The sequence below is a fragment of the Tenebrio molitor genome, chromosome 2 (genome assembly GCF_963966145.1).
Source record: "Tenebrio molitor chromosome 2, icTenMoli1.1, whole genome shotgun sequence".
Lineage (NCBI taxonomy): Eukaryota > Metazoa > Arthropoda > Insecta > Coleoptera > Tenebrionidae > Tenebrio > Tenebrio molitor.
In genome coordinates, this window is record NC_091047.1 from 27266651 (window position 1) to 27292555 (window position 25905).

At 36.3% G+C, this 25905-nt stretch overlaps 1 protein-coding gene and 1 long non-coding RNA gene across 10 annotated transcripts in view; both read left to right on the forward strand.

Annotated features, from left to right (window-relative positions):
* Window positions 1–25905, forward strand: part of sbb (scribbler) — a 148815-nt gene that overhangs the window by 86602 nt on the left and 36308 nt on the right. For 8 of the 9 annotated variants that reach the window (XM_069039855.1, XM_069039852.1, XM_069039850.1 and 5 more), the window contains 2 exons: window positions 5680–6708; window positions 20314–20355. In XM_069039855.1, the coding sequence (XP_068895956.1) occupies window positions 5752–6708; window positions 20314–20355 (999 nt within the window). In that variant the 5' untranslated portion in view covers window positions 5680–5751. The remainder of the gene's footprint in view (window positions 1–5679; window positions 6709–20313; window positions 20356–25905) is intronic. The other variant, XM_069039857.1, reaches the window with a different exon arrangement.
* Window positions 22047–25879, forward strand: LOC138124711 (uncharacterized). The gene is made up of 3 exons (XR_011157248.1): window positions 22047–22724; window positions 22789–22881; window positions 22940–25879. It is a non-coding gene; the product is annotated as an uncharacterized lncRNA (long non-coding RNA).

Below are 25905 nucleotides of genomic sequence, written 5' to 3' on the forward strand. Positions count from 1 at the left end.
AATATGTAAATGCAATTTTTTTGTAAAATGTATTATGTATTAATTTTCTGGCTGATACCGGATCTTACAAATCAGTCGGTCATCATAATGCAGTATTCAATATCTTTCTTTTCTCTTAGTCTTTTTCCTCATTCGCTTCTTAGTTTTATTAAATACATTTTTTTCCAGTTACTTTCCCTATTCAATATTTTTTGGAAGTTCTGATTTGTCTTATTTTAAAACCCCTCTTAAAATTGAGTTTGACTTCAAGATAAATTTTCTTTTGGTAATATTAGTACACTTCTGTTCACGGAAAAAGCATACAAGTCTTGAGAAAGATTTTTGCAATATTTTGGCTGTGTAAATTTACTTGATATTTGTTTCCATGTTTACCCGTATTAAGTTATCAGGTAATAATTTACAAACGAATTTTGATTATACCAGACTTAAAATAACCCACAATAAATATTGAAAATAAAGAATAATACCTATAATGTTGATAACAGTAACATTAGAGGGGGCATTAAGTACACTTTTATTGACTGAAATCGAATTATTTCAATTCCTGCCACTGACAATGACAGTGACATCAGGTAATGGTAAATCTGATTTACACAAGCAAAATGTAAGTGTGTGGTTTTTCAGTGAACAGAGTGTACTCGTATATTTAAACGAAACTAGGAATAAATAGTTAATTTTCGAAATAAACGAAGTAGTAATGAATTTAAATTCCAATTAAGAGACATCTAAACTGGCTTTGGAGATCGAGTGTCACCCTAATTTAACAATTATTGTAATGTGGATAAATGAGAACAGATGTTGATATGTCTTAATGTTTTAAAATTTTAATGAACTTTTATTCTTTCACATCAGACGCTCTTTTCAGCCAACACGGTCTTTTTCTTGTAGTGCGTTTATTTTCTTATAGTTTGTCAACTAAACATATCAGTTATAATTTAATTTTTCCTGGTTATCCTTTAACTATTTAAATATTGTTGTTGATATTGGTAATCAAGTGTTTGAAATTCAAAGCAGACAGTTAAGAATAATAGCATTTGTTAAAGTACTGTCAAATTTTACATTTTTGTACGCTTTTTAAGAGCAACTTCCGTTAAATCACTGTACAGAACTAGAGCAGAGTTTCTTCACCGATAATTACGATTGAATCACAATATTAAGGCTTATTTCGTATATGTAGATATTTCTTCAACATGAATTGAACAAATTTGAGAGTCGTTGAAAAATAGAACTCCTGTCGCTTGTAGCGCTGTGGACCGGGCCTAACTCCTGTATCGCCCGGTGCTCAGCTTCTGGGCCGACTAACCAAAAAGTGATGCCTCGTCCACACCGACCATCTCTTATCCAGCCGCATTGTTCAGTAACACAATTGGCGTGTGTGCTCGTCATTTATGTTGCGGGCGTGTGTTTATTCGTCGGTAGTTCAACAGTAAATTAGTTTGGAGTGGGTGCGAGGAGAGTGGGTGACATGACCGACATCTTCATTACGCCCATGTAGATAGTAATGCGCATGTTTTCTCATAATGACACACTAATTGCACGGTTTATCGTGAAACGGCCGCATAACCGATTTGCATATTTCATCTGCACAGTGCAGAACCGCCGCTTAAAAATGTCGAGTTAACGAGAGCCGCCGGATCTGGATGAATATTTATCAGGTGGTGGGCACCGACAATATCTGCGCCTGTTTGGAAACAATTACTTGGGGCTTGTACCCACGACACGCGTTTATGATGGATGCGAGCGAATTTGAACAGGGAAGAGGGACTGATGTGGAGCTGACAGATGTCGGGGTTGATGATCTCTTAAGATCGAACTTCTCCCCCTGGACCAGGAGGGTTCATGTCGGAATTGTAATGGAGACGCACACGACGGGTTGCAAAGAATCATTCTTTATTGTGACTTTCATCGAGTGTGATCTACATCTTTGTAGACTTTCCAGGGGGAACGCGCAACGATAAAAGAGTGTCTCCTTTCCAGACGCTCCTCTTTGGTTATTGCCTAAGTGAAAACTATTAGTTATGACAAGTCTGGAAATTATGACTGCCATTTTTCTTGGCCGCAGTAGCTGATCGTGGGTACTCGGCCTTAGTGCGCGGTAGTTCGATCGGTGGCAGGTGGGTTCAATCGAGCGCCATCACCACTAAATGGGAAATCTCTTTATGCGACCTAAACGACATAAATAATCCTGTTCTATTAGAAAAGTTTTATTGCTGTCGAAGCAGTTGAACCGGCGTGGGTCGTTATTACTGCAGATAATTCAGGTGTGTCCGGCTTTTAATAACTCCTGCTAGTCAGTCCTGTTTATTTTGATATCGTCCGCTGTAAACTCTAGTATGTAGATGTTCTCATAAATAAATATTACGCATTTTCATATTTAGTAAAGCGGAAAGTAGCTCGATTTCGACTTGGCCATTAAAAATACAATGACTTACTACCTCCATGACTAGTTGATGGGCAGGAGGACGCCTAATATGGCTATCCAAATTATTCTTCCGGTGTATTTTTGAGTCGCGTTCATTTACATCGTATAATCGATCAATGTTTTATGACCGGAAGTCGAAAGCTATGAAGGTATGATTACCCACGGTATTTATTATCGCAGCTACCAGCTGAATGTTTGTATTAAATGACAAGAATCAATTAAAGTTTTATATACAGCGTTTGTTCAGCGTTTCACTTATTTATGTGTTTGTTTAGGAGACTTGGCCACAGTTTTAAACACTTATTCTAGTTTACTTCTTCCTCATGTACGACTTATTTAAATTACATACATATATTAGACTACGAAATGAGAAAATAATGGTGTGATGGGTGAAAACAAACTGCAAAAAGAATTTATAAAACTTTTCACCATATTCCATAGACCAATGTGCTAATTCTCGTTGAATTAGAATGTGTGACATCAACAAACCGTGTTACTTTACCATAGGGATCAATAGTGTTTATGGGGGCTGTAGGTATAGGTATGTAACGTTATAAAGTGAAGTCTCAAGGTTAGTCACCGTCCATTTGTCCAACAGGCAAAAAAATTTGTGGGTGTTTTCATATTTAAACAGCTCCAGTTTTGAATTGGAGTTAATCATATTCTTTTTTCGCTAAACAATGAGGGAAAACGGAAAAAAATAAAAATTGGGAAATAGTGACTTATTATAAGTTAAATATCGGGCGTTCGAATGAAATCCTGGGCTGAGTAGGCGTTGGAAAAATTAAACTGTTCAGAACAGTGTGAAGTTTGAATTTCCCGCCGTTTGATACGAGTGTTTAATCGGGACATAATTGAACATGTTTGTTTTCAGCAAAGGATGCCCTTAGATAGTTGGTTCGAGAATTCGAATCGTTAAGTTATTCAATTTTTGATGTAAAACATTGCAAAGAGAGAAAAAAAGAAAGATTTTTTTGGCTTTAAATTTTAGGTTAGCTGTTAACATACTCCTATTAATCTACGCTTTAAAAAAACACAACAATTGACGGTTTCCAACGCCTTCCCAGCCCAGGATTTCATTTGAACGCGCGATATAATGTTAGTATAACGACTGTACTCAATTGTAAAAAATATTCTCGAGAACAAGGCTTCACTTTAAATAAAGTACTCGTATGTAAATTAAAATAGTTACGATTGTCACATTTTAGTATTTTTGATGATTTAATCTCACACGCTCATCTGTTTCTTTCGTCTTCTGCCTTTCTGAAAAACATCGTTGGAACTTTATTTGCTTGGGTTTTATACGTAAATATTTAGATTGTGATAAATTGCACAGTTTAATACTTTTACATTTTTGATAAAAGAAATATTTTGTTCAGATGGTCGTAAATTAAAGTTGATAAATCCAATAATTTCAATTATTTCTTTTTTTGCACTTCGGACAAATAGCTACAGTTTGGCCTTAAAGCTTCATTTTTGCTCGTCTCTCATATGTATAGATACATATATCTATCTGATATTATGTAACGTTGTCCTTGTAATGAGTTGCTCTCCAAATAAATAGATTTTTTCAATTTTTTATTATAAAAAAATCCTTGTTCACATGAATAATATAAGCTTACCTTTTTTCTTTTGGCTTTTTGACAAATGGCCCCCGCAAGACCTTGAAGCTTCACATTATAGGTTTCTCTTTTTAGATGTTCGATTAAATAATTCGATATCTATTATTCTATTATAGACTTCACAGTTACAAAATGTGTAACAATGACAATAACAAACAATTATTTTCCTTTAAGAGTTGCTAAATGAGCATGCCATTTAATTAGGAATAAATGCATACATATGCACCCAATTAAAATGTTGATCAAGTGCTAGCTAGGTTGGCTTGCAATTACGGAAAAATACCTGTGATAAGCCAAATTCCGGTTGATTTCAGAATTTGTCGAGCTGGTAACAAATGAGCTCAGAATTGCGAAGTTATTTCCTTGATGTTTATAATCCAGCCAGCTGCGTAATATCGTTTCCAGGCTGTGTTTAGGATAATTTGTAATTGGATTAATCTTAACATTCTATCCAAGGCAGGTGCATTTCCGCCGGAAGATATATATCATAATCTTACGAATGAACATAATGTTATTTACGCGGAGGTAAACCCGTGGAATTATAATCTCTCTGTTCTCCTCCCTATTCAGAACTTAATTCTTCATTAGAGTTTTTTATTGTTGCTTTCGTTCGCCCATTAACATTCCCGTTCATTATTCTCACGTCAGCGGCAGGATACGCAGTGACAACAAAAACAAAAGCAGCTTCCTGTGCTGAAAGACGTGAATGTGGAGAGATTGCTAAGCACTCGTAAATTGTTACAAATTATTTGCTTAACTGCCGGAATGCGGTCTGAGAATCTCTAAATTTGTCGACAATGAGAGAGATCCGCGGAGTGTTTATCCTGTTCTGCTGGAAGTTATAGAACAGTGATCAGAAAGCAGATGCAGAAGCAATTTGACCGAACCGACCCAATTATGGGTATGATACGAGACACAAAAATTATGTGTTAAGCTTCCTTCAATTAAAAGCAAACTTGGACACAAATTGGACTTTAATGACAACTCTTGTTGGACGAAAGGTATGGTGGATACAGCTGCGGCATAATGTGTGGTCGTTGGTACTAATCTCTCTTTTTCATTAAGTTGAATTTATTCGTTGTTTGTTTTGCACTCCAGGTTTGAAACTCTAAATTGGTGTTTTTTAAATGATTACATGAAGAAGGAAGAAGTTTAATTCTAATTTGAGATTAATGCGTGGTTAGCAGAATTTTTTATTTGACTTTTACAAACGAGGTATCGCGTGTTCATTTTAATTTCTCCTCAAAGTTGGCCATGAAGAGTCGTTTGTGAACGCACCACTTGTCAGTCTACAGAGTAAAAACAAAAACAATGCACTTTTAGGTTAGATTCAAACAGCCGATCCGTGATCCTGTAATCCGTGATGCGTTCACAATCGACTCTTCAACGCGTACTTTGAGGATAAACTTTAACAGTTCCAGGGTTTTATATCGAAAAGAATTTAACAAAAACCAATAATAATACATAATAATAACGTGTGTTCAAAAATATCTGTGGTCAAGTACGCTGCTGATTGCTTTTATTTCGATTAACGCAGCTCAATTGTCAAAAATATTTGGCCGATTGATTTTGCAAAGTAGTTTTTAATCGTGTAAACAGGATAGAGAGGTGGGTTAACGGGTAGTTTTGTTGCAGGGGTAAGATGCAGTGTGTGGAGTTGGCGGGCGCCGCGGGGCAAAGACTCGGCGGCGGGGCCCGGACTAGCGCATGGCGGCCCCAATGAGATCCAGCTCGCAGGAAGCGGGCCACCGAGCGAGGGTGGCGGACTCCAGGACAGGGAACGCCACGGCGAAGCCAGACATCGCGACCACCACCACCCAACCCTCAAATTTCGAGTACGATGACAACGAGTGGGATATAGGAATCGGCGACCTGATTATCGACTTGGATGCGGACATAGAGAAGACCAACGAGGGTGCCAACACCCAGCCGGCAATCGCCATGGCCGCAAATGCCGGAGGGCCGCAAGCCGCCAAAGCGGCCGCCACAGCCAAGATGGCCATAGAGCACTCGGCCACCGTCGACAAGGGCCTCAAGATGAAGATCAAGAGGACGAAACCGGGCACCAAGACCTCGGAGGCGAAGCACGAGATCGTCAAATCGAACGAGTTGAACGGGAACGCGGACCAGAACGACCTGAAGGGGACGGCGCTGCCGGTGGGCGCCGCCGGAAAGCACGTCGCCGCCAACAACGCGGTCCAGCCGCCCACCGCGTCTTCGAACAGTTCGGGGAACAGCAAGCGCGGCTCCAGCGGCCACCGACGCGACAAAATCAGGGATAAGCACGGCTCGTCGTCGTCGTCGTCATCGTCGTCGTCGAGTGACAAGAACAGTGGACAGAAAGTCGCCGGTTCGCAACCTTCCGGTGCTGTGACTGTTTCTGTGGCCGAAATGAACGGTATGGTGAGAGTGAGTGCTCCGCAAACCGGACCACCGAGATCTGTGTTCCCCGCGAGCACCGGGCCCGGACCGCCACAGGGGGCTTCCACGGGACCCTCCCCCGGGCCGCCGCCGAGCCCGGCCGCCGCCACTGCTCAGGGCTCTGCCGCCAAGCCGGAGCAGGCCAAGGTGGCAGCTTCCAGCGTCGCGCTGCAATCTTCCACCAATCTAGACGAGCGGAGCTCCTCGCCCCCTCCTGCCAAAAAGCTCAAAACGGAATCTAAGGTAAGAACTCGTTCTTCTTCGTCATCTTACCGACTCCTGAATATTCACCGTTAGGACCTACAAGAAATTGAATCCTCTCTGCACTAATAAATTCTGTTGACTTAGCTGTCAAATCTGGTCAGCTTCCAGACAATTTTTTACCGCCAGTTATCTATAAAGAATCTACAGTTAATAGTAATTAGTTTGAAAACTTGAGAAACTTAATTATAAATATCTCTCTTTGACAACTTTATAGCCTTCTGAAAGCACAATTTAAATGTTAATCGTTTAACTCGCGGCTCTCAACATTCCCTTTCGTTGTAAATATTTTACCGAAGACTCAATATCAACATAAATCACCTTTGGAAGTGCGATATCTGATACGGCAACGAGCTCCTTGAAGAGGCGGATGGCCGCCGGCGATATTGCGCATCACGACTACTTTGTTTATGGACGCTTTGAAATTGGAAGCAGTTGATTTCTTTGAGGGTGGTTCGTCCTTTTGAAGTCGTGAAACTTTTTATTAAATCTTGAACTGGTTTAAAAGGGCGGATAGACGGGCACAAATGCCGTTAGATTGTCGTCATTCCGCACCACTCGAAGCGAGATGTCGATGTCAAGTGGGTGCGGTGAATTGCCTTATTGCGATCGATAGAGGGTTGAGAGACGCCGTAGAGCTTTCTGAGGCGATGCCATATCTCACTCTCTCAACCCTCGTGGACATAAACGGTGACGCTTTGAGGGTCGCAACTCCGGTAAAAGCTGACTAGGAAATTGCGCAAAGAAAAAATAAAGATCGTGTATTTCGCTCGGTGTCTCAACGAGGCTTTTAAAAACATTCATTTATTGCCCGTTCTTTAGAAAGTTCTTCTATGTATTAACGTGTGTGTTTTCCATTAATGTGTTTACTAAAAGTGTTTAATTCCACATTAATTTTATTAATAAATTCATAAGAATTTCTTGAAATTTAATATTTTAATAGCAACTCTTCTACAAGAAGGAATTACTACGTGGTACAAACAAGATCCTTACATATAATTTATTTGGCTGTTGCATGCAAAGAAAATAATGTACACGTTTATATGGATATCCAAATAAAACAAGTTGATATAAAACGATAAAAACAAATACATTTTTAAAAAAGCCATAAAGTAAAAGTGGTTCCAAAACAACGGTTTTGTCAGCAGTTTCAAAAATGTTTTAAGACTAGTTTTAAGAATCTGACAGGATTTTCTTTGGGTACTAAGCCGTATGGTTTATAATTTTTTAGTTAATGATTAAACGTTGCATCTACACTTTAGTTTAATATAAACTAGTAACATAAAGAAAAAACAGATAAACTGTGATACATAGTAACAATTGTAGGGCGACGAAATAAAGGTTCTTCATAATATGTATTATGTATCTATATTATGTTATGTCCCTCAGCGGAGATAATAACTTCACGGACGCTCCTCAGCGGAGATAATAACTTCACGGACGCTGGTCAGGTTGTTATATGCCATGACAATGGAGTGACACTTTAGCGTTATCAATGCAGCAGTGCAATGTCATATTTTACGGACGTTTGAAGAAAAAAATTATTTTGTCATACAGGGTGGTCCAACACTTACCATTTTTGCGATTACGCGGTTTCTAATTATCGAAAAAATTTTACGCTTGGCTAGGAAGAGACACACATTATGGAGCTATAAGCCTGTCCCATTATTTTATTTATTATCAATTGGGTTTCGCGTCAAGAGGCGATAAAGTGAAATTAATCAAAATTAAAAAAAAATGTTTTAATCTAAATAGGTTCAAACTAATACAGAGAACAGAAATCTGAAAATAAAAAAAATTAAAACGCATCACATTGCCGATTTATTTGCAATTAAAGAAGGTGCCGCACAACTGCCAGGAATTTATGACGCAGTTACACTAAGTGCCTAATCACAAACCAAACCAGAAGTAAGATTTACAATACCCCATCGCCAAACTGCAGGTACTTACCCTGTCAGGGCCGAACTCGACTATTTTACGCCTAGCAATTTCGGCAAGCATTCTGAAGAAATTTTCAAATAAATTACGTAATGAAGTTGAAATTATTCAATATTCAGTTTTCTAAAATATCTATTTTTCATTTAAAGAAAAATCCTTTATTTGCTGCGAATCGTTTCTATCATAAACTGGAATTTCACCAGTACTGACCTGAAAAATGGTTTCGGGGGAGCCGACAGCCCTGCGTCAAAAAGATTTATTGGGGGGCCATCACATTACGAGCTGTCCTATTCAGCTCTACCATAAACGGTCTTGGATTCCACCTTTCTTTAACTTGATATTTGATCGCAATTTTCACTATTACCTAATTATAATTCAAAGTCGGAAGTGGATCAATCAAAAAGGTGAGGAGTTCTGTAACTAGTAGAGAAAAAAAAAGCTTTCAATATTTGGACCAATTTGATATTAAATCGCTATAAAGTTAGCTCCATCACAAAAATTTAATTGAAAAAAATTGATCATGCTCAATCATAGAATATTAATTGTAGATTGTGCCTACCGAGTTTCAGAATATATGTATATCATGTATATCATAATCATAAAGATTAAAAGATTCAAGAGAAAGTGAAATAGATAAAATAAAAGAAATCAACGGGTACTTGACGACTACTTATTATGTAGAAGAATGATTAAGAATTTAAATGTAAAAAAACAACGCTTTTCAAAATTTAATTTAATTATTTATTTTTAAGGCACAAATGTACGAGGACTTTTTGAATTTTTTAAAGTTGTGAACAAGCTCTAACAAAGTGATGGTTTTCTATTAAGATATGGAAGAATTTCCTATTTCTCCAGTTTAAATTACCATGAGATTTGTGGATGAAGTTGTTAATTATAGCATATGAAACTATGTTATTTAATTGTACTCGTAGTTGCTAATAATTAGTACATAATCGCATCTTAAACTATAAAGAAATTAAAGTAGGAATTAAATTAAAGAATATTTTCTGCCGGTTGAGATTGCAACAATATGTGAGCATCAAGACTGTACGTTTAGATTAAAATCCACGAAACAAATAAGCAGAGCGAGCTCACTTCGTCGCGAGATCCATCAGATTTATGGTTACTGCACAGTTCCCTGACGTCATATCAGGATGAAACGATGTGTAGAACACATCAAGAATTTTTTGCTCCAAACAAACTTGATTTGTTCTTTATAACATTTATTTTGTGGTATTTTTGCATTCAGCAACATGCAAAAAAAATTAAACTTGATGAAAGCAATACCTACATCGTGTAAAGTGTTCTTGCAGAATGTCAACAGTCCTAAACAATTATTTGTTCTTGTGATGAAAGAGATTTCAATATGTATATGTATGAGCAATTGTTTTGAAAGAAGCTGTAATAAAAAATTTCAATTGATCCGAAGAGTGATACTTCAAACATTTTCGGTGCAAATGACTTCGTCCCCGACTTCCACTCGAAAATTTCCGGAATTCGTTCGTTTCACGGAAAGCTGCACAACCTGAAGTTCCCCTCCTCGTTTTCCTTACGACAGCTGTTAATTTTCACGCTCCAAAGCATATTTACAGCGAACATAATAAGAATAAATTATTTATCTTGTTTAACACATTTATGTGCACAAGCAAACAAGCGAGTGTTTTTCGAGAGTCACAGGAACCATTGATATTTATGAGCGAAATAATAAATATTAATACCAAGGCAAAACAAAACATGCACTGCGTTAATTAACCACTAACGACATTCCAGAACCCGCTGGATGTAACCTTCGTTTGTACGATTCTGGAATATCTTCGAATTATTTAACGACACGTTATTAACCCGTCGACGCCCATGGAATGGGTGATACCGAGAAAAAGTGGGCGAGCCTGATATTTGTATGTTATTACAGATGATTACCATATTTCGATCAGATTGTCCGAAAGTTGCATGCCAGCAGACAATTTGTAGGGAGCTGTTTAAATCTGGAAATATGGAGTGTTTGGGGTCAGAAGAGCCGTTTCGGAGTGGGCTCGAGCATATCCCCCACCAGACAGAAATGGCGAATATTTCAGTAATTTCGAGCGTGTTTACACGGAGGAAAACATTTTAATGATCGCCGAACATAAACCGTTTGTGTCGTAGTAAAACGCCATTGGGTTAACGCACGATAATTTTTGAATATTTTCCAAATATTTGACTTTGTTAACGTCAACATCACAAGATCACTTCAAATATTGAAAATAAGAAAAACTAACATTCTGCATGGAAAATAAACCGTTGTAAAACAAGCAAATAAGACCTCAATTTGTCATCTGCACTGTGCTGATATGTGGAGAGGGTCTCAATATCGGCGTCATTTTAAAACTGGACCACTTCCAAATGTTGGAAATTAATTTAGGAAAGCGACAAAATGTAAACAGAATCGCCGGAACCATAATTCAAATTTATAGGACGGTTTTACACTGTCGATAAAACTGCAGAATACAGCCGACCGGAACGAATCGGGAGATTAATGGGGAGTTGGTGCGCCAACGGAGGGGCCAAGATAAAATGCTAAATCCATTGTAATCAATATGGCATGTGCGGTGCCTGCAAAAATCCGAACTGAAGAAAACGAATTTATCTCGATCCGGGATTTATATCCTAGCGGTGAGGATCTGATTTCGACAAATTACACCGGAGCGGTTTAAAAGCCGAAGAGTGTTAAGGCCACATTCCGGCTTAAAATGTTGCCATCAGCATTCCGCAGTTATGTATATGTTTCAACAGATGCACTGGATTTGGATTTTTCAACGAGGAGGTTGATCCGGTTCGATGCAAATTTTTGCAGAGACCTAATCTACTACTCCTATTTCACCAAATTCGACCATCTGGAATGGCTATGGGAAGTGCACTCAGTTTTATCAATTGCGCCCAGATACATTTGCCATTTGTCTGCTGCAATTGTCTCCAGAACTTTTCACTTAGAAGTAAAGTTCAACGATTAAAGAGCTTACAAACAGTTTTTTTTTTCTTTTTCGGTCTGTTCTTAAAAGAGATTTTGGAAAGTCATTTTGCCTAAGCATAGTACCTATAGGCCGTGCCAAACCCAAATAACCACCACCTGTTGAATTCGGTTGGTGAAAACAAAATTACACTAAATGTATAATGGCAATTTTGATAGTACTAGGATGCAAGACCAATCAAATCTAAGTACACAGCGTTGCCGGTTGATTTTCTGGGTAGAATGCAGTGTTGGTGGTTATTTGGTTTTGGCAAAGACTATAGTTTCCTATTGAATGGGTAGGTACGTCACAAAACACGTATTATATTATGAGAAGGTTTCTTTTGCATTGCAATTATGTACTACTATACATATACTGTTAAGGCTATAAATATAATTTTGTAGCAACAGAACGATAATGAAAACTTTTTAGCGGCACAGTATTTACTTGTTATGGTATTGTTTATTTAAAAAATGGGTAGCTATCTATAGGTCATAAAACATTTTTACTAACGTTGATAAGAGCAATTGTTTTGTCTTATTATTCACGCTTGGAAAGATTATTCTGGAGCACTGAAGCTTTCGTGAAAAGTCACTTTCTTTTTCAAAGTGAGGGAGTCGTAAAACATGTCTATTTTGTTAGATGTTGATAAATAAACTAGCTTTTTCCCACATTGATTATTTTAGATACTACTGACACTTTTGAAATATTGTGGAGCAACAAAACTTTAATGGACATTTTTTGGACGGCATTCAACTAAATATAAATACAAGTGGTATGATTATCATCCATGATATATGTATCTACGAGTGAAATCGAGTTACCGATTCAACGAGTTCGTGTGCCGCTCCGGTTTCACGAGTCATATTGTCGATTATTTATCATATCAGTAGTTTGAAAAACATTTAAAAGACGCCACTGGCTTTAATTTTTGATAACTATTTTTTTGGGGGACACTTACTGATTGCTTCCCTACATCAGCGACGTGTTTCCCTAACGAATAGACCTTTTTTACCTTATAGTCGCGCCATTTGAAAAAACAAGAAACGGAATAAGGTACCTAATATTGACATGTTCTGTTGTTTTATATTATTCTTATTTTATCCATTTAAAATCGTTGATCGTGATCATGAGCTTATTTCTTCTGTGAGATATTTATAAAGAAACGAAATTACTTTAATTAATTCAATCTAACAACACTTCTTGGGACAATTTTCTTACAGTTTATTCATTTTGAGAGTGGATGCAAACCAAGAATTTCCTTTTGTGAGATGTTGAAATATACCAAGTTTTTTTGAATTTATATTACTGAATTTTTATCAAAGTGTTAAAAGTTGTTTTGGAAGAACAAAACTTTAATGGAAACTCTTAGTTTTGTTATCGTCCATTATAACTTCTTAGGTTATCGAGACACGTGGACAAGGAAAAACATTTGTTTGTGTAAAAGCGGACAATCTCGTTTGTTTTATTTTTAAGTTTCTTCAGGACTATACACATTCACGACACATTTTTAATTTGGACATTTCCGGAAAATTAAAACTTCTTGAGTAGTACTTTACAACGACTTATTCATTTTAAAAGTGTAGGTATTACGTTATCAAGCATTTCCGGGTTATTAGATGTTGACAAGGAAACTTTGTCCTTGCAGCATTTTTACTATTGGGGTTTTAAAGCGTCAATTCGAAATTATAGCACTTTAGAGTATGTATTTTATGAAAGTCACACCACCAACTTTTTACAGTTCGTTAATTTTAAGGGTGGGTACACTAACAAAATATGTCTATTTTTTTCTGATTACGTAACAATGAAAATTTTGACAATATGACAATACATATGGACAACATATTTAAAGCTTTCGTTTTGTTAGTCCGTTTTTGCAAAACCACTTTCATTTGAATTTACCCACGACATTCCCAATTTAGCCAGCGTTGATAATGTTAATTAGCGTTTCACAACTGGAGTTTCATAAACATTTATTTTTTCATCAAGAATGTTTCGACTTTATCTATTCCAATAATTATGCGGAATATGTAGATACACGTGCTTATTAAAAGTAAAATTCTTAATGACACAGTCCGTATCTCCGCTGTATCAAAACGAAATTAATTACGAATCTGGGGACACAATTATCGTGTGATTAATTATTATCGTCTAAACTTTACCAAAATCGAAAAATGACATCATTTTGGTAGATAAAATATTTTTGCGATTTTTTATTGCCATTAGTTAAGACAACTTTTCGATCTATTTTTAGAACGGCGTATTGATAGGAGTGATTTAGTACGGGTCGTGGCATTAATGTAAAAATAACTGATACCGACCACAAAAATTTTCGTCCAGTGCAAATTCCAAACGCGTGATGAAATTTTTTCGAAATTGGAAATTTGTGTAATTTCATTCAGTTTTTAATCAAAACGGATCCGCGTGCTGCGGCACAATAAAGCCGCGTTCGAATTTATTTCTAATTAATGTATTTCGTTTATTCCCATGTAAATGACAAATATAAACGCTAACCTGATTTCCATAATTATTAATTAATTAAACTGTAATGGTATGCGCAAATGTAAATTTATCCGCAACATGATTTCTGCATGGCACATTAAAATAAATTGTCCACAAAATTATCATTATGGTAATTTATGCTTATGAGGTCAAATCAGTAAAGCGAGATAATCATAATTAATTGTGAATTCCGGTGGTACTACAGTCCGGTATCCCTGTCAGCAACACGTGACCGACGACAGGGTCGTCGTATTAACGCTGCTGCAGCTGTTACAATTCGTTCCAACACAGAACGGACCCAACGCAACTGCACTTCCACAGTTCTATATTTCCCATACTGCATAGATTTCTATTGCGCGATTATTTTTTAAGGACGCTTTTTGCCTCTACGGCAAATGGCTGAAACGTGACCTTGAGGCTTCACTTTTCTCGGTGCTAGAGTACGGTAAACATACAAGTTCCGCATGGCTGTGGCAATTTATAAATAGCAAGCAGAAATTTTCACGGTGTGCATGTGCATAAATGGTGAAACAACATTATTTTCATCTTTCCGAGTTATGCTAATAAACGCAACGCAGTCGAGAGAACACACCTGTAATTAATAATTTCTTTGTTTTAGCCTCACAAGTATGCATAAGTAATGTCGGCGAGATTAGCACAAGTGGCATTAATAATTAGCCATTGTTGTCGGACGGTGGTGCATAATCTTTTCAATTCAACGTATTTACTCGAGTAAATTACTCGTGCGATTATCGAACGTAATATGAACAAGCGCGAATGATATGGAATCGTTTTAGACGGCACATTAGGCTCTAATTAGTTGGTGATTATAAAATTATTATATTGGGTGTTTCGCAAGCTCGCGTTTCCTGCAACCATTCAGTATCTCCGGTTGATACTAATTGCCTTCATTAATTCCTTCCATCTGAACTGGCATCGGCGATTATGAATGCGTAGGTCTGCAATTTTGCATTATTCATCCAGGACAGGTGAACCACATCTAATTAACATCATCTAATTACGTAATTAAGCGGATTATTTGCATTGAATCAACTTAACGTAACGCTCAGTTAGCGCTTTTATATCGGAAGTGCGATGGTACTGGAAGAGTTCCCGAAATTATGCAGAAAAATGTTTTACGTTAGGTACTTGTCAACTTGTTTATTACGGAAACTTGAGCTGACTTCTTCACCAACCCACTTTATTTCAAGAGCAGATGTCCCGGATGAAATTGAAAAGCATTATCTCTAAATAAGTTGATAAAGTCCTCCACATACGCGAAGAAGACTCAAAAGGTATTGAGATAATTTGTCATGAATGCAGACCTACAGTTGCTTTGCCTCTCAGGTATGAATGCTTTCACTCCCAAATTAATCCAACTACCTGTGTACAATAAAGCTGGTGGTCAAACTTGTCAAACCATAGGCCATACTTGTCAAAGATTATTTTAACTGGAATTTCCAAAAATGTCGAACGGTTTTCCCCAAGAACATTTATTACCTTTAACCTGTGTTTATCCTAGGGACAATTTCAAAGAAGGTCGGCAAATTTTATTTGAGTTTACATTACCACTTTTAAGGATTATTGTGCCGACAAAGCCATTGAGAAACATTAAATATACAACTAACAAAAATTCCTCTCCCCATGAATGGTTAGTTGTTGAGGACGTTTCGTTGAAGTTCTTTATTTTTATTAAATTAAAATTTTTTATTTAGCGAACCTACTCGGACCATTACAGCACCAAGGAACAATTAACATGTCAACCGATAAACACTTGATATACTCGTATATCTTTTCTTAATTTAAAGATTGGTCGAATCTCCATTAATCTAGCAACAGGAGCAAGTAGAAACTAGAATATTGTTACATCTATCTCCATGATTCCAACGTAACGTTTTGGTTGTTACTCAAATATTTCATTAAAAGTGACTAAAGGAAACAGTCAAGTATGAAGAGGAGAACAAGAATGTGAGTCGTGTATTGCAAAATAAAACAAAAACAGTCGAAAACAAGTTCTGTAATAGATTCATTTATTTATGTAGATTATTTTAATACAGTTTATTATTTTTATGTTGTTTTAATAATAACATGTACAGTTGATGGACAAATAAAACTGGGACAAAAATGACAATCATATAAGTCAAAATTTACAAATTTGCATCGTTTAAATACGGCTTTGTCACAAATAGGTTAACTTTCGTATGACATATTCTATAGATACTGACAAATATATTGACAATTCAATGGTCTGATTTACATAGATTAAATTTTAAGGGTCCCAGTTTTATTTGTCCACCGACCGTACATTAACTTTATTTATTTTTCATGTTTTTATAATGAATTTGCAAAACATTAATTAATTTATTTTCCTGTTGACCTGGACTGCTGCACTTGATCTCCCGGTAAATTTGTTGAGATTATTCAAAATTTATTATTTCAAAGATATGCAAATCACCCCCGAATATAGGCATCGTCGTTGTTGATTTCTCATAATTGAACATATACAGGGTTATTCACGAGGAATAATGGGCCTTACAAAAATTGAAACGCAACCAGTTGTGCGCGGATCATTTATATTTATGTATTTAAAAAAAAATTAAACATAATGGGTTATGGCTTTTTTAAATTTGACATGAAGTTGACATCTAAATTAATGTAAATTTTTTTAGGTTATTTTTATTTAAACACAAATAGGTGATGGATGTCATCTAACGACAACTGACAATTGTCTTAATAAAACCAGTCTTGGATTCATTCAGCAGGTCACCATTATGATTATCTCGCGGTTTCGGAAGTTAATTTGAACTCGCGCATGCTATTTGTGCAAAACTTTTTTCCTTCTACTGTCTGGACCAAAAAGTCTGCAAGAATTTGTGAGCTGGTCCTTGAACGTTTTTGTTTGCCCTGACATGCTTTTTTACAATTTAGAATTAAACCTGGTCGTTTTGATTTTTTTCTACAATTGGTTATTGTTTTCATGTGACTGGAGGTTCGCGTTGTAAAACAATAACACAATAAAACAATAACAAAGTGGCATTTTGTCTTTTTGTACGCCACTGTACTATTTGAATTTTGCTAGCAGCGCCCTTTGTTGTTAACAGATTGAAAGCTGACTATCCGTCCGTTTGTTTCTACCTGGCCATTCTATAAGAAAGTATTTCAAAGAAAATTAACTCTTGGGCTAATAAATTTTTGAGATAAATTTACAATGGAATAAAAGCCACCCCGCTGTCCTTTTGTTGATAATTTGTTGTTTGTAGTTTTACAGCTCGAGCTTTCAGACTCAAATGGATATACCACATTATAATGGTTAAAAACAACTCTTGGTTTTAAGGTTTTAATTTTCTGTAATGTTGTTTACGTGCTAATATATTAAACTCATCTAACCACAAATTTAATCGTTTCAAAATCTTCATTTCCAATTTTTTTCTTGTAAAGGAATATGTACTTTGATTTGCTGTTACCATTTGACGGTGCGGTTGATAACAACAAGCCTAAATAAGATACCATATGGGCACGAACATGCATTATGCATAAAATACGAGTGCCACTCACTAGCTAGGTCATAAAACGACCCATTTTCAAAATATCGAAACCATCTGTACTCATTTCGAGGATCTCCCAAATGACCGTGCATTTAGTCGAATATCCCTTATCGCGCAAAGCTCGACTTGATGAAATTTTTTCGGCCGGATTAAAATTGTGCGCACTCCTCATGTCCGGAATTAATTTCGAGGTTTAATGGGATCGAACTGGGGCTCAAATAACGTGTGGTATTGTCGATTGTGAAAGGATCATTTGTGTTTGCAGTCTCATTGTTTACTATACGGTTTACAATAATCGCTCCTCTTGACGTAAACTGTCACTTTGTTATCGATGATAACGGCGAAACAAGGCCACAGAGGATGCGAAGAACTGGTATCAACAGCTGTGTCTTCGCTGATATTGTGTTTATGTAATGGGTGTTATTGGATTGACAGTAATGACAACTTCAGTAAATACTGTAGCGGAGCCGGTTGATGTTGAAATGGATATATGAATAATTTAGCATGTAATTTCTGGCGTTGTTTCGGTACTGTTTTATTGGTTGTTTATCAGAGGGTGTTTCGTCACTTCGTTTGGGACCATCGAATAATAAAAAAATGAGGGGATGTTAACGCTTCGTCACGTCGTAACAATAAAATGGAGCATGCGAGGTGATAAAATATTCAATTGGAATATCTTTGGCACCCCAGATGTCGACACTAATTACGTAAATCGTCGCCCGAATCGATGTGTTTCGTCACTTTATTTGGCACCATCAGGGATATAAAATAAAAACTGTAAAATGTGTGTGTGACGCCAACGATTACTGGTTTTAATCTTCTTTCCGTTATCTAACAATTAATAATGTTTAATCTAGTGTATATTTATTTAGCACTTTCATTGATTTATTTCAGTTACAATTTACCAGTTATTAACTATTATTAAATGATGGTAATTGCTTGACCGAAACACGTGTAATACAAGAAATACGCTTGACTGAAGCACGACGCATCAACATTCACCTCCTTTCTGATCTCTCTTATAAATAAATCATGGTTTATGGATTTCGTTCCTAATTAAAATTTGCATTTCATGCCAGTTATAACACTACATGTTGATGTAAAGACTGTGGCATGCAATCAATGCCATAAATCTCGGATGTTCACGAACCAGAAGATAGACTTTGACGTCTTAACACTAATTTATTGCAACTTTATATTGGATGTTCCTCATCTAGCCATCGACTGATCGCGCGGTCATAAATAATACTTCTTTGTTGAGATTGCAGGATGGAGTAGAAAGACTCGTAATTTACATGAAAATAATCAAACTTTCTTTTAGAGTGTCGCATTTAAATCGTTTCATTAAAATGGAGAACATGGGTAGAACAAATAATTTGTGTCATCCGTTTAAGAGAAATGGAGCTTCCAGTAGAATGTCTGTGTTACTCTTCACTTTTCATTCATGTAGTTCTTATCACTATTAATGGGAGTTTTGAAACTTGTTCCCACATATACTTGTCTATGGCCAATTATTTCGTAAGAGTATGACAGAAGAGGTGATTTATGACATCTTGGTAGATGCTACAGGTACTAAATTGATGTGTGGGAAAGTGCTTGAGAGAAATAACCAATAATCTCTTAATCACAAGTTGAATGGTTTATGAGAGTTCAAGAGTTAATTTTTATTTGGACATTTCAATTTAATGGTACTACCCTTTTCGAATGATTCATTTTCATTATATTTGTTTACAAATATCATCGTCTCGAGGGTTAATTTGGAAATAATAATCTGCATTGTTGGTTTCTGAAAGATTATTGGTGAAAACTAACCGCTTACTTTCTGGAAAACATCTCTCCCAGAATAATGGTCACCTTGTAACTCCTCCCCCATTTACCTATTTAATGTTCTGATTGTTAAAGTGGTGGTAGAGGGTTGTGCAGACGACCAAAATTTTGGAAACTTAGTCTTCGTCGATTCTTATTCACTTCTTTGCCAAGTGTTACTGTAAGTGAACATAATTTCTTGTGTTTTATACGGTAGTGTGTGCTATAATACTTGTGATGGCGCCGGTTAGTGATCAAAAGAATAATCGTTCGTCCAAGAAAAAACGCGGAAATATTGAGGTGTTGATAAATTACTGGAAATTGCGAAGGGTATGAACAAATAATTTTTTCCGTACTTTGTATCTTCAGTTCATTAAAATTGGTATTATACATTTATTCAAATTAACAAGCCTGCTAAAATGGTTAGAGAAGTGGAAGTAAATGAAAAATTAATTAATGCTTTAAATGGTCTGAAACGTGCTACCATTCGAGATTCCGTCATTGATTACTAGAAACAGAACAACTCTTGTGAATTTAATTAGAATTTTAAAGTTTGCAGTGGGTAATTGCTGTGATAACTGCAACAAGCAGACTGGCGCGCCTTTAATTAAAAAATGTTGATAATTAATTGGAGTAAAATCTGTTGTAAGCAGTTGTAGTGGTAAATGTTACATTTCATTAGCATTTTATTATCCTTATCACTGTTGTATCTGCAATTTTGTGAACTGAATATTCAAAGCAAAAATCTCGTACATATTTATGATTGATTTTTATTCTTGGAAAGATGATATTGAGTGATGTTTTTTCAGATGCAAAATGCCCAGCAGCCTCCTGCAACTGAAACATTTGAGGTAAATTTCATATAAATTCGGCGAAATTTATTTTCTGTTGCGGTTTTTGACTTCCATTCAGACAACAATAACATTAGATACTCAATACGAACAGCAACCAATCTGCTTTCAAAGAAATATTTTTATGAAAACATCACCGGTTAAATCACTAAACCAAGTTAATCCAAACAACGACTCGAGTGAAAAATTCATTCAACTGAGTTATTTTCGACAATGCCGTAGTATTCCGTAATCGCTTCATTTTACGAGAACACTTGTTTTTCTTCATTTTGTGACAAATTGCCTGCATCAAAAATTGGGTGGAACTTAATTCAGTGTTCCCATTCGGGACAAATTACGTAGAATTTGAAATATGTATTGTTGTGCATTAACGTTGTGAGAAATGGGAAATTTCTCATCTTAAACTGTGAACAATGGGAACTGCGTGACAGGTTGTAAATAATAGTGGATCTTACAAATCTCTTCCACTATATAAAGAGATTACTGTTGTTTAACCGTGGGCTAAAAAGAATGCATCTTTAAATTATGGTGGATAACTGGAGAGACGACTCATTTCGGTAATTTTTCATAATCCTACAAAATTAGCGCAATAAAAATGTTTTGAGGGGCGATAATATCCAATATGTTCACTCTTTGTTACCCAATAGGGGACTAGCAAAATTGAGTGTCTAAAGTATTTACTTAAATACTTAACGTAATGAAATGAGTCTGTTTTAACAGAGTACAAACCAAATATAATTATAGAGCATGAACCTCAACTGACAGACTCAAACAAAGTCTGACAGGGTTTTTTGTAATTCATCCTGGGAATATTTTTCATATTGGAAATATTATTACGATGAATAACAATACCAAATACCTTACGTATCTACAAATGTTTGAGCAGTTTTACATAAAACGTAGGTAAGGTCAGTAGGTACAAAATATTTAATTTTGTTTAATCGTGATAACACAAGGAACATTATGAGTATGACTGATCATTTCTCAAGTACATATTGTTTGTGATAGATTTATTTACAAGGACTTGTCATTAAAGTTAATTACCTTGAGTATGTAGATTTTTAACGATATTTTTATAATCGTATAATTTTGTTACAATTTTTTTTTCATTTACATTCTTGTAATATTGCAACTGAGAATTTATCATCACATAATTTAAAAATATTAAATAAATTAGAAAAGCTGACGGGTCTCAAACATTTTGGAACTTAACCAGCACTAATATAAAATTTACCACTTGTTTCAGAGGGTAATTAACTAAATAATTAGTTAAAGAAGTCACTGTAAAACGGGTTATTATGTTTCTTAATTATTAAGGCGGACTCAAACAGAATAGTACTTAATAATTCAGACCAGCCAAACCGTTTACAGTTTTGAATAAATTAAAAGTATTACAGAGTTAGAAGCTTTTAAGTTGAAATAATTAAGAAAGCAGTCTATCCCATTAAGTTCAAATTAGGGAGAAGTTTAAGAAAAGGATCGTTACATTTTTTCCACATTAAAAATTAATTAAGGTGGAGATTACGTCTAGTCAAACGAAAATGCACCCTGTAGAAGGATAACGGAATTTCTCCATAATGTTTTTTTCTTTTATTTAAATTAGTTTATAAAATTTAATTGTTAATGACACTCATTTATAGAAATAAATGTAGAGGTATTTGTTATTTTCTCAAAAAAATTGTTATGTAAGGTACCAATTTTTTTCATTCATCGTTTAGGTAGTAGGAAGGTCTATCAGAAAGAGAAGAAAAAAGTGGGGGTTGTCATTTAAAAAAATTGGTAATGACGTCATAGCTCAAAAATGGATGACGTCATGAACAAGTGAAGTAACTTAAAATAAGCATTATTAAAAACAAAAATCGACCTGTTTCAGCGTTTTCGGCAAATGTCATTAGTTTTGAAATTACTGAATTTATTCCATAAGTAATTTCCACACTGTATAATAAATACAGCGTGATCAACAAGGACTGAAGCTGTTGGCAGCAAATGACAGCAAAATATTCCCAAAGTATGAAAATTTTTTGTGCGTCAGTGTTGGCACCCGCTGCAATTTGTGAATGTCAAAAAATTTAGGTTATGTTACGAGTTGGTAGTTTTAAAACACGATACGTACAAAACGACCAAAAACAGTATAAAAAGTAATTAGCCGTACTTAATTAAATGGCCCACTGTTTCGATATTCATAAAAGCGACAGGCCGTGCCCGCATGCCCCTCCTGAGATACAGAAACATGTTGCAGGGATTGGATCTGGGAAAATTTGTAAGGGTGGAACTTTAATTTCTTCTTAAAAATGGTTAGGCAACTTCCATATGAGATGACAAGCTTCAAGCTTGTACAGTAAGGAAAAGGAATGACGGGATTTTTAATGGTAAGAATTATTAGGCCCTGCATTAAACGTGTCCAACAAATAACTTTGGATGCGTGTGTTTTAGATAAGAATCACACCTGTTTGGAGTGAAAGCTTTCGCACTGACTTTCGAGGGTTTTGTTCCATTCTACCTCGAACATTCTCGACTGCATCTTCTGTAAGTGTAGATAAGGTTCTACCAGTAGCTTTTGCCTTTTTCCATCACTGGTTTGTAGGTAACGTTGCACCAATTTCGTGCAATGCTGCCTAAACGCAACTAAGGTATATAACAACTGGCTCGGGGAACATTTGTTGAAATTGGTGAAATTCATCATCCGTGCTCCGTGGAATACTACCAACCGTTAGCAGCATCAAAATTTCCAGTCCGAAAGTACACCACACCAATAAAAATGTCTTGTTTTAGTGTAAAAATCATTTTAATAAAAAAATAGATACAAAAATGACACTTGATTTTGAAGTTTGAATTTGCCCGTCAAAATTGACAACTGAAAATGTAATGCTACCAATTTCAATGAAATTTTCATCATGTTGTCATTGTTGCCAACAGCTTCAGTCCTTGTTGATCACTCTGTACAAATGATCCTATAAGAATCGGAAATGGAAAAAGTATTACGAAATCATGTTTTTCATTTTGTGTTTACCCAGTCTTTTACAGTGTGACAACATAAATTTTTACCATTGAAGCTTTTTTGCTATCTTTTTTAGTCTTCGAGATATAAGCGAAAAAACATCAACTTTCAGGGGGCGATTTCAATCCTTAAATATCCATCTCAGTGGCAATTTTTGTGTGAGGGTTTGTGCTTTAATATGGATTACAAAATACATAACAAAAAAATTGATCTAGGTTCGAGGGGTAAGGTAACCTTCCCTGTTTAAAAAGAAGATAATTAAAATTTTGCGCTCTCTGAAGGATTATTAATGTAGATGTCATAAAATGGAAACCACGCAACGTTGATGTATTTCAAAATAGCCCTAGAAATAACTGTTTGCTAATAGTATCAATATTTCAAAACTTTTTAAGTAATCTTTAGTGGAGCGCCCGGTTCTGAAAGCTTTGTTGACAGTACAATTACGACGTTGATCAAAGCTTAACGCGGAATCCATAAACATATCAAGCTCTTTGATAGAATAGACTCACAAGGGAGATTCCTTGAGGCAATATGGAAAGTGTAAAGTGTTAGCATCAAATCGTAATAATTTTGTGATTAATAAATATTATATTTAGTCGAAACATTAGATATTTCAGCAAAAACCCAACAGGACTGTAAATCAAAATTAAACTGGTTATTATTTTGTGTCATTTCTTGCTTTCTCGAACGTTTTGCTGATGGCCCAACCGCCGTCGGGGTCGCATCGGGGTGCGGCCAAACCCTCTCCGGTGTCGAATTTTCCGAAGAGATTGCGCAGCTTTGTCGCTTCCGCGTCTCGATTACGTATACGCAGGGCGTACACCCTTGTAATATCAAAGTTTGTGTCTCCCTTTCGTTGATTATGGAGTCTTACAAACTTCATAAAGGCAACTGAGAATCGAGCGCCGGCAGTAGTCTCATTACTTGCCAAAATCACTCCATCAGAGAGGGGTGAATTCCCTTGATGTGCCGTAATCAAGGCAGTGGCGTAATTCGGGGCCCGAACCGATGCGGGGCGAATGCGGTAATCACTCATAATGAGTCGGGGTGAATTCGTGTACGGCCGCCCAGGGAGGAGATATTGCCATGTAAAAGCCGACTGACGTAACTCGACAGCTGGGCTTTTTGTACTAACCAACGGAGACCATCTGCTACGAAGATTTTTTACTTGGCAAATCATCCCTGGGCGAAAAATCGACGTGATTTATGCCGCGCAGGAATTCGGGGTGGAGATTCCGGTCAGTGCGGGACAATGGAGTCGCGTCTTTGTTGGCCGTAAGGAGCGTAAAAACAAACAGGGCGGGTGCACCCCCGTGATAATGGATCGAATTTGAAATTATCTCGAAGCGGCACGCTGTCAGAGGGTTGCTCTCCCCTAGTTCGTGTCGCACATGCTTCAATAAAACAGCCCCATTTAATTATTCAACCACCTAATAACAAGAGTCAAATCAAATTCACTTACCCGTTGATTTACCATCGCATTGATGTTTTACCACCGTTATGATACTGCAATTACGCCCCGTGGCGTTTAATGGCGGCATCGACGGCTAATTTAGGGCTTTTCGTCCGACTAACTGCCGCCAAACACCGACAGTATTACTTTTTCACCCTCTTATCATTTTTATTTTTGAAGGTAGACACATTTCGTTCGATGAAGGTCATAGGTCAACTTGTGTCGGCAACTTAATAATCTCTTTTACTAGTTGTAAATTGTTCTGGATTTATATTTTGACCAAGATGTTTTCTGTTTTTATGACTCTATGTGAAGTTACTTATTCCAAAAATTTAAGATACATAACTATAAGAAAAATCAAAAATATTTCAACTTGCTAGTATGTAATATCCTGGTTGAGTTTTTGATGTAGATAAATTCGGGACCAAATTACTTCTTGTGGAGGTCGAGGTGAAAACTTCAAAGGATACCAATTTTAAAGCTTACAGTATTTTTTAAAGGTTTTGAAAATGATTTTCGGAAATGTGTACTTCATATTTAAATTATTATGTGGAACAGCCCTAGAGGCCTCTTCCTTCTGCATGGTGGTTGGAAAACTATATATCCATCTTGTTAACATTTTCGACCACGGCAATCTACATTATCTTGTGAACAGTTTAATTTTTTAATAATCTTAAAAGGGGTTTAGTCCAAGTGTACAAGTTTTAGTAAAAGTTATAGTACCTACAAATCAAACTACTGCTATAATGGTAAAGGTCTTGGATTTTCTCGTGGGCTATGAGTCATATCTGTGGAAACGACGAATATCGGTCTAGAGTAGGCACTACAAACCGACCGGAAAACATCGTCATTCGTTACGTGAGTGTCGTCTGTCTCTCGTCTATTTCCACGTAAAGTAAACATTTTCAGTTTTCATTTACAGATTTTTCACTGGTTTATCGCTCCGCCTTCGGGCAGATATTTCCAAGGTCACCTTGGAAGGGTAAACATTCCTGCTTATCGTATTTTTTAAAATGATTGGTTTTGGTGTGTTAATTTCGTTTCTTAACAATGAATGCGCTTTGTGAGATGCGTTAGCAGGTTTGGTAAAAATCTGAGA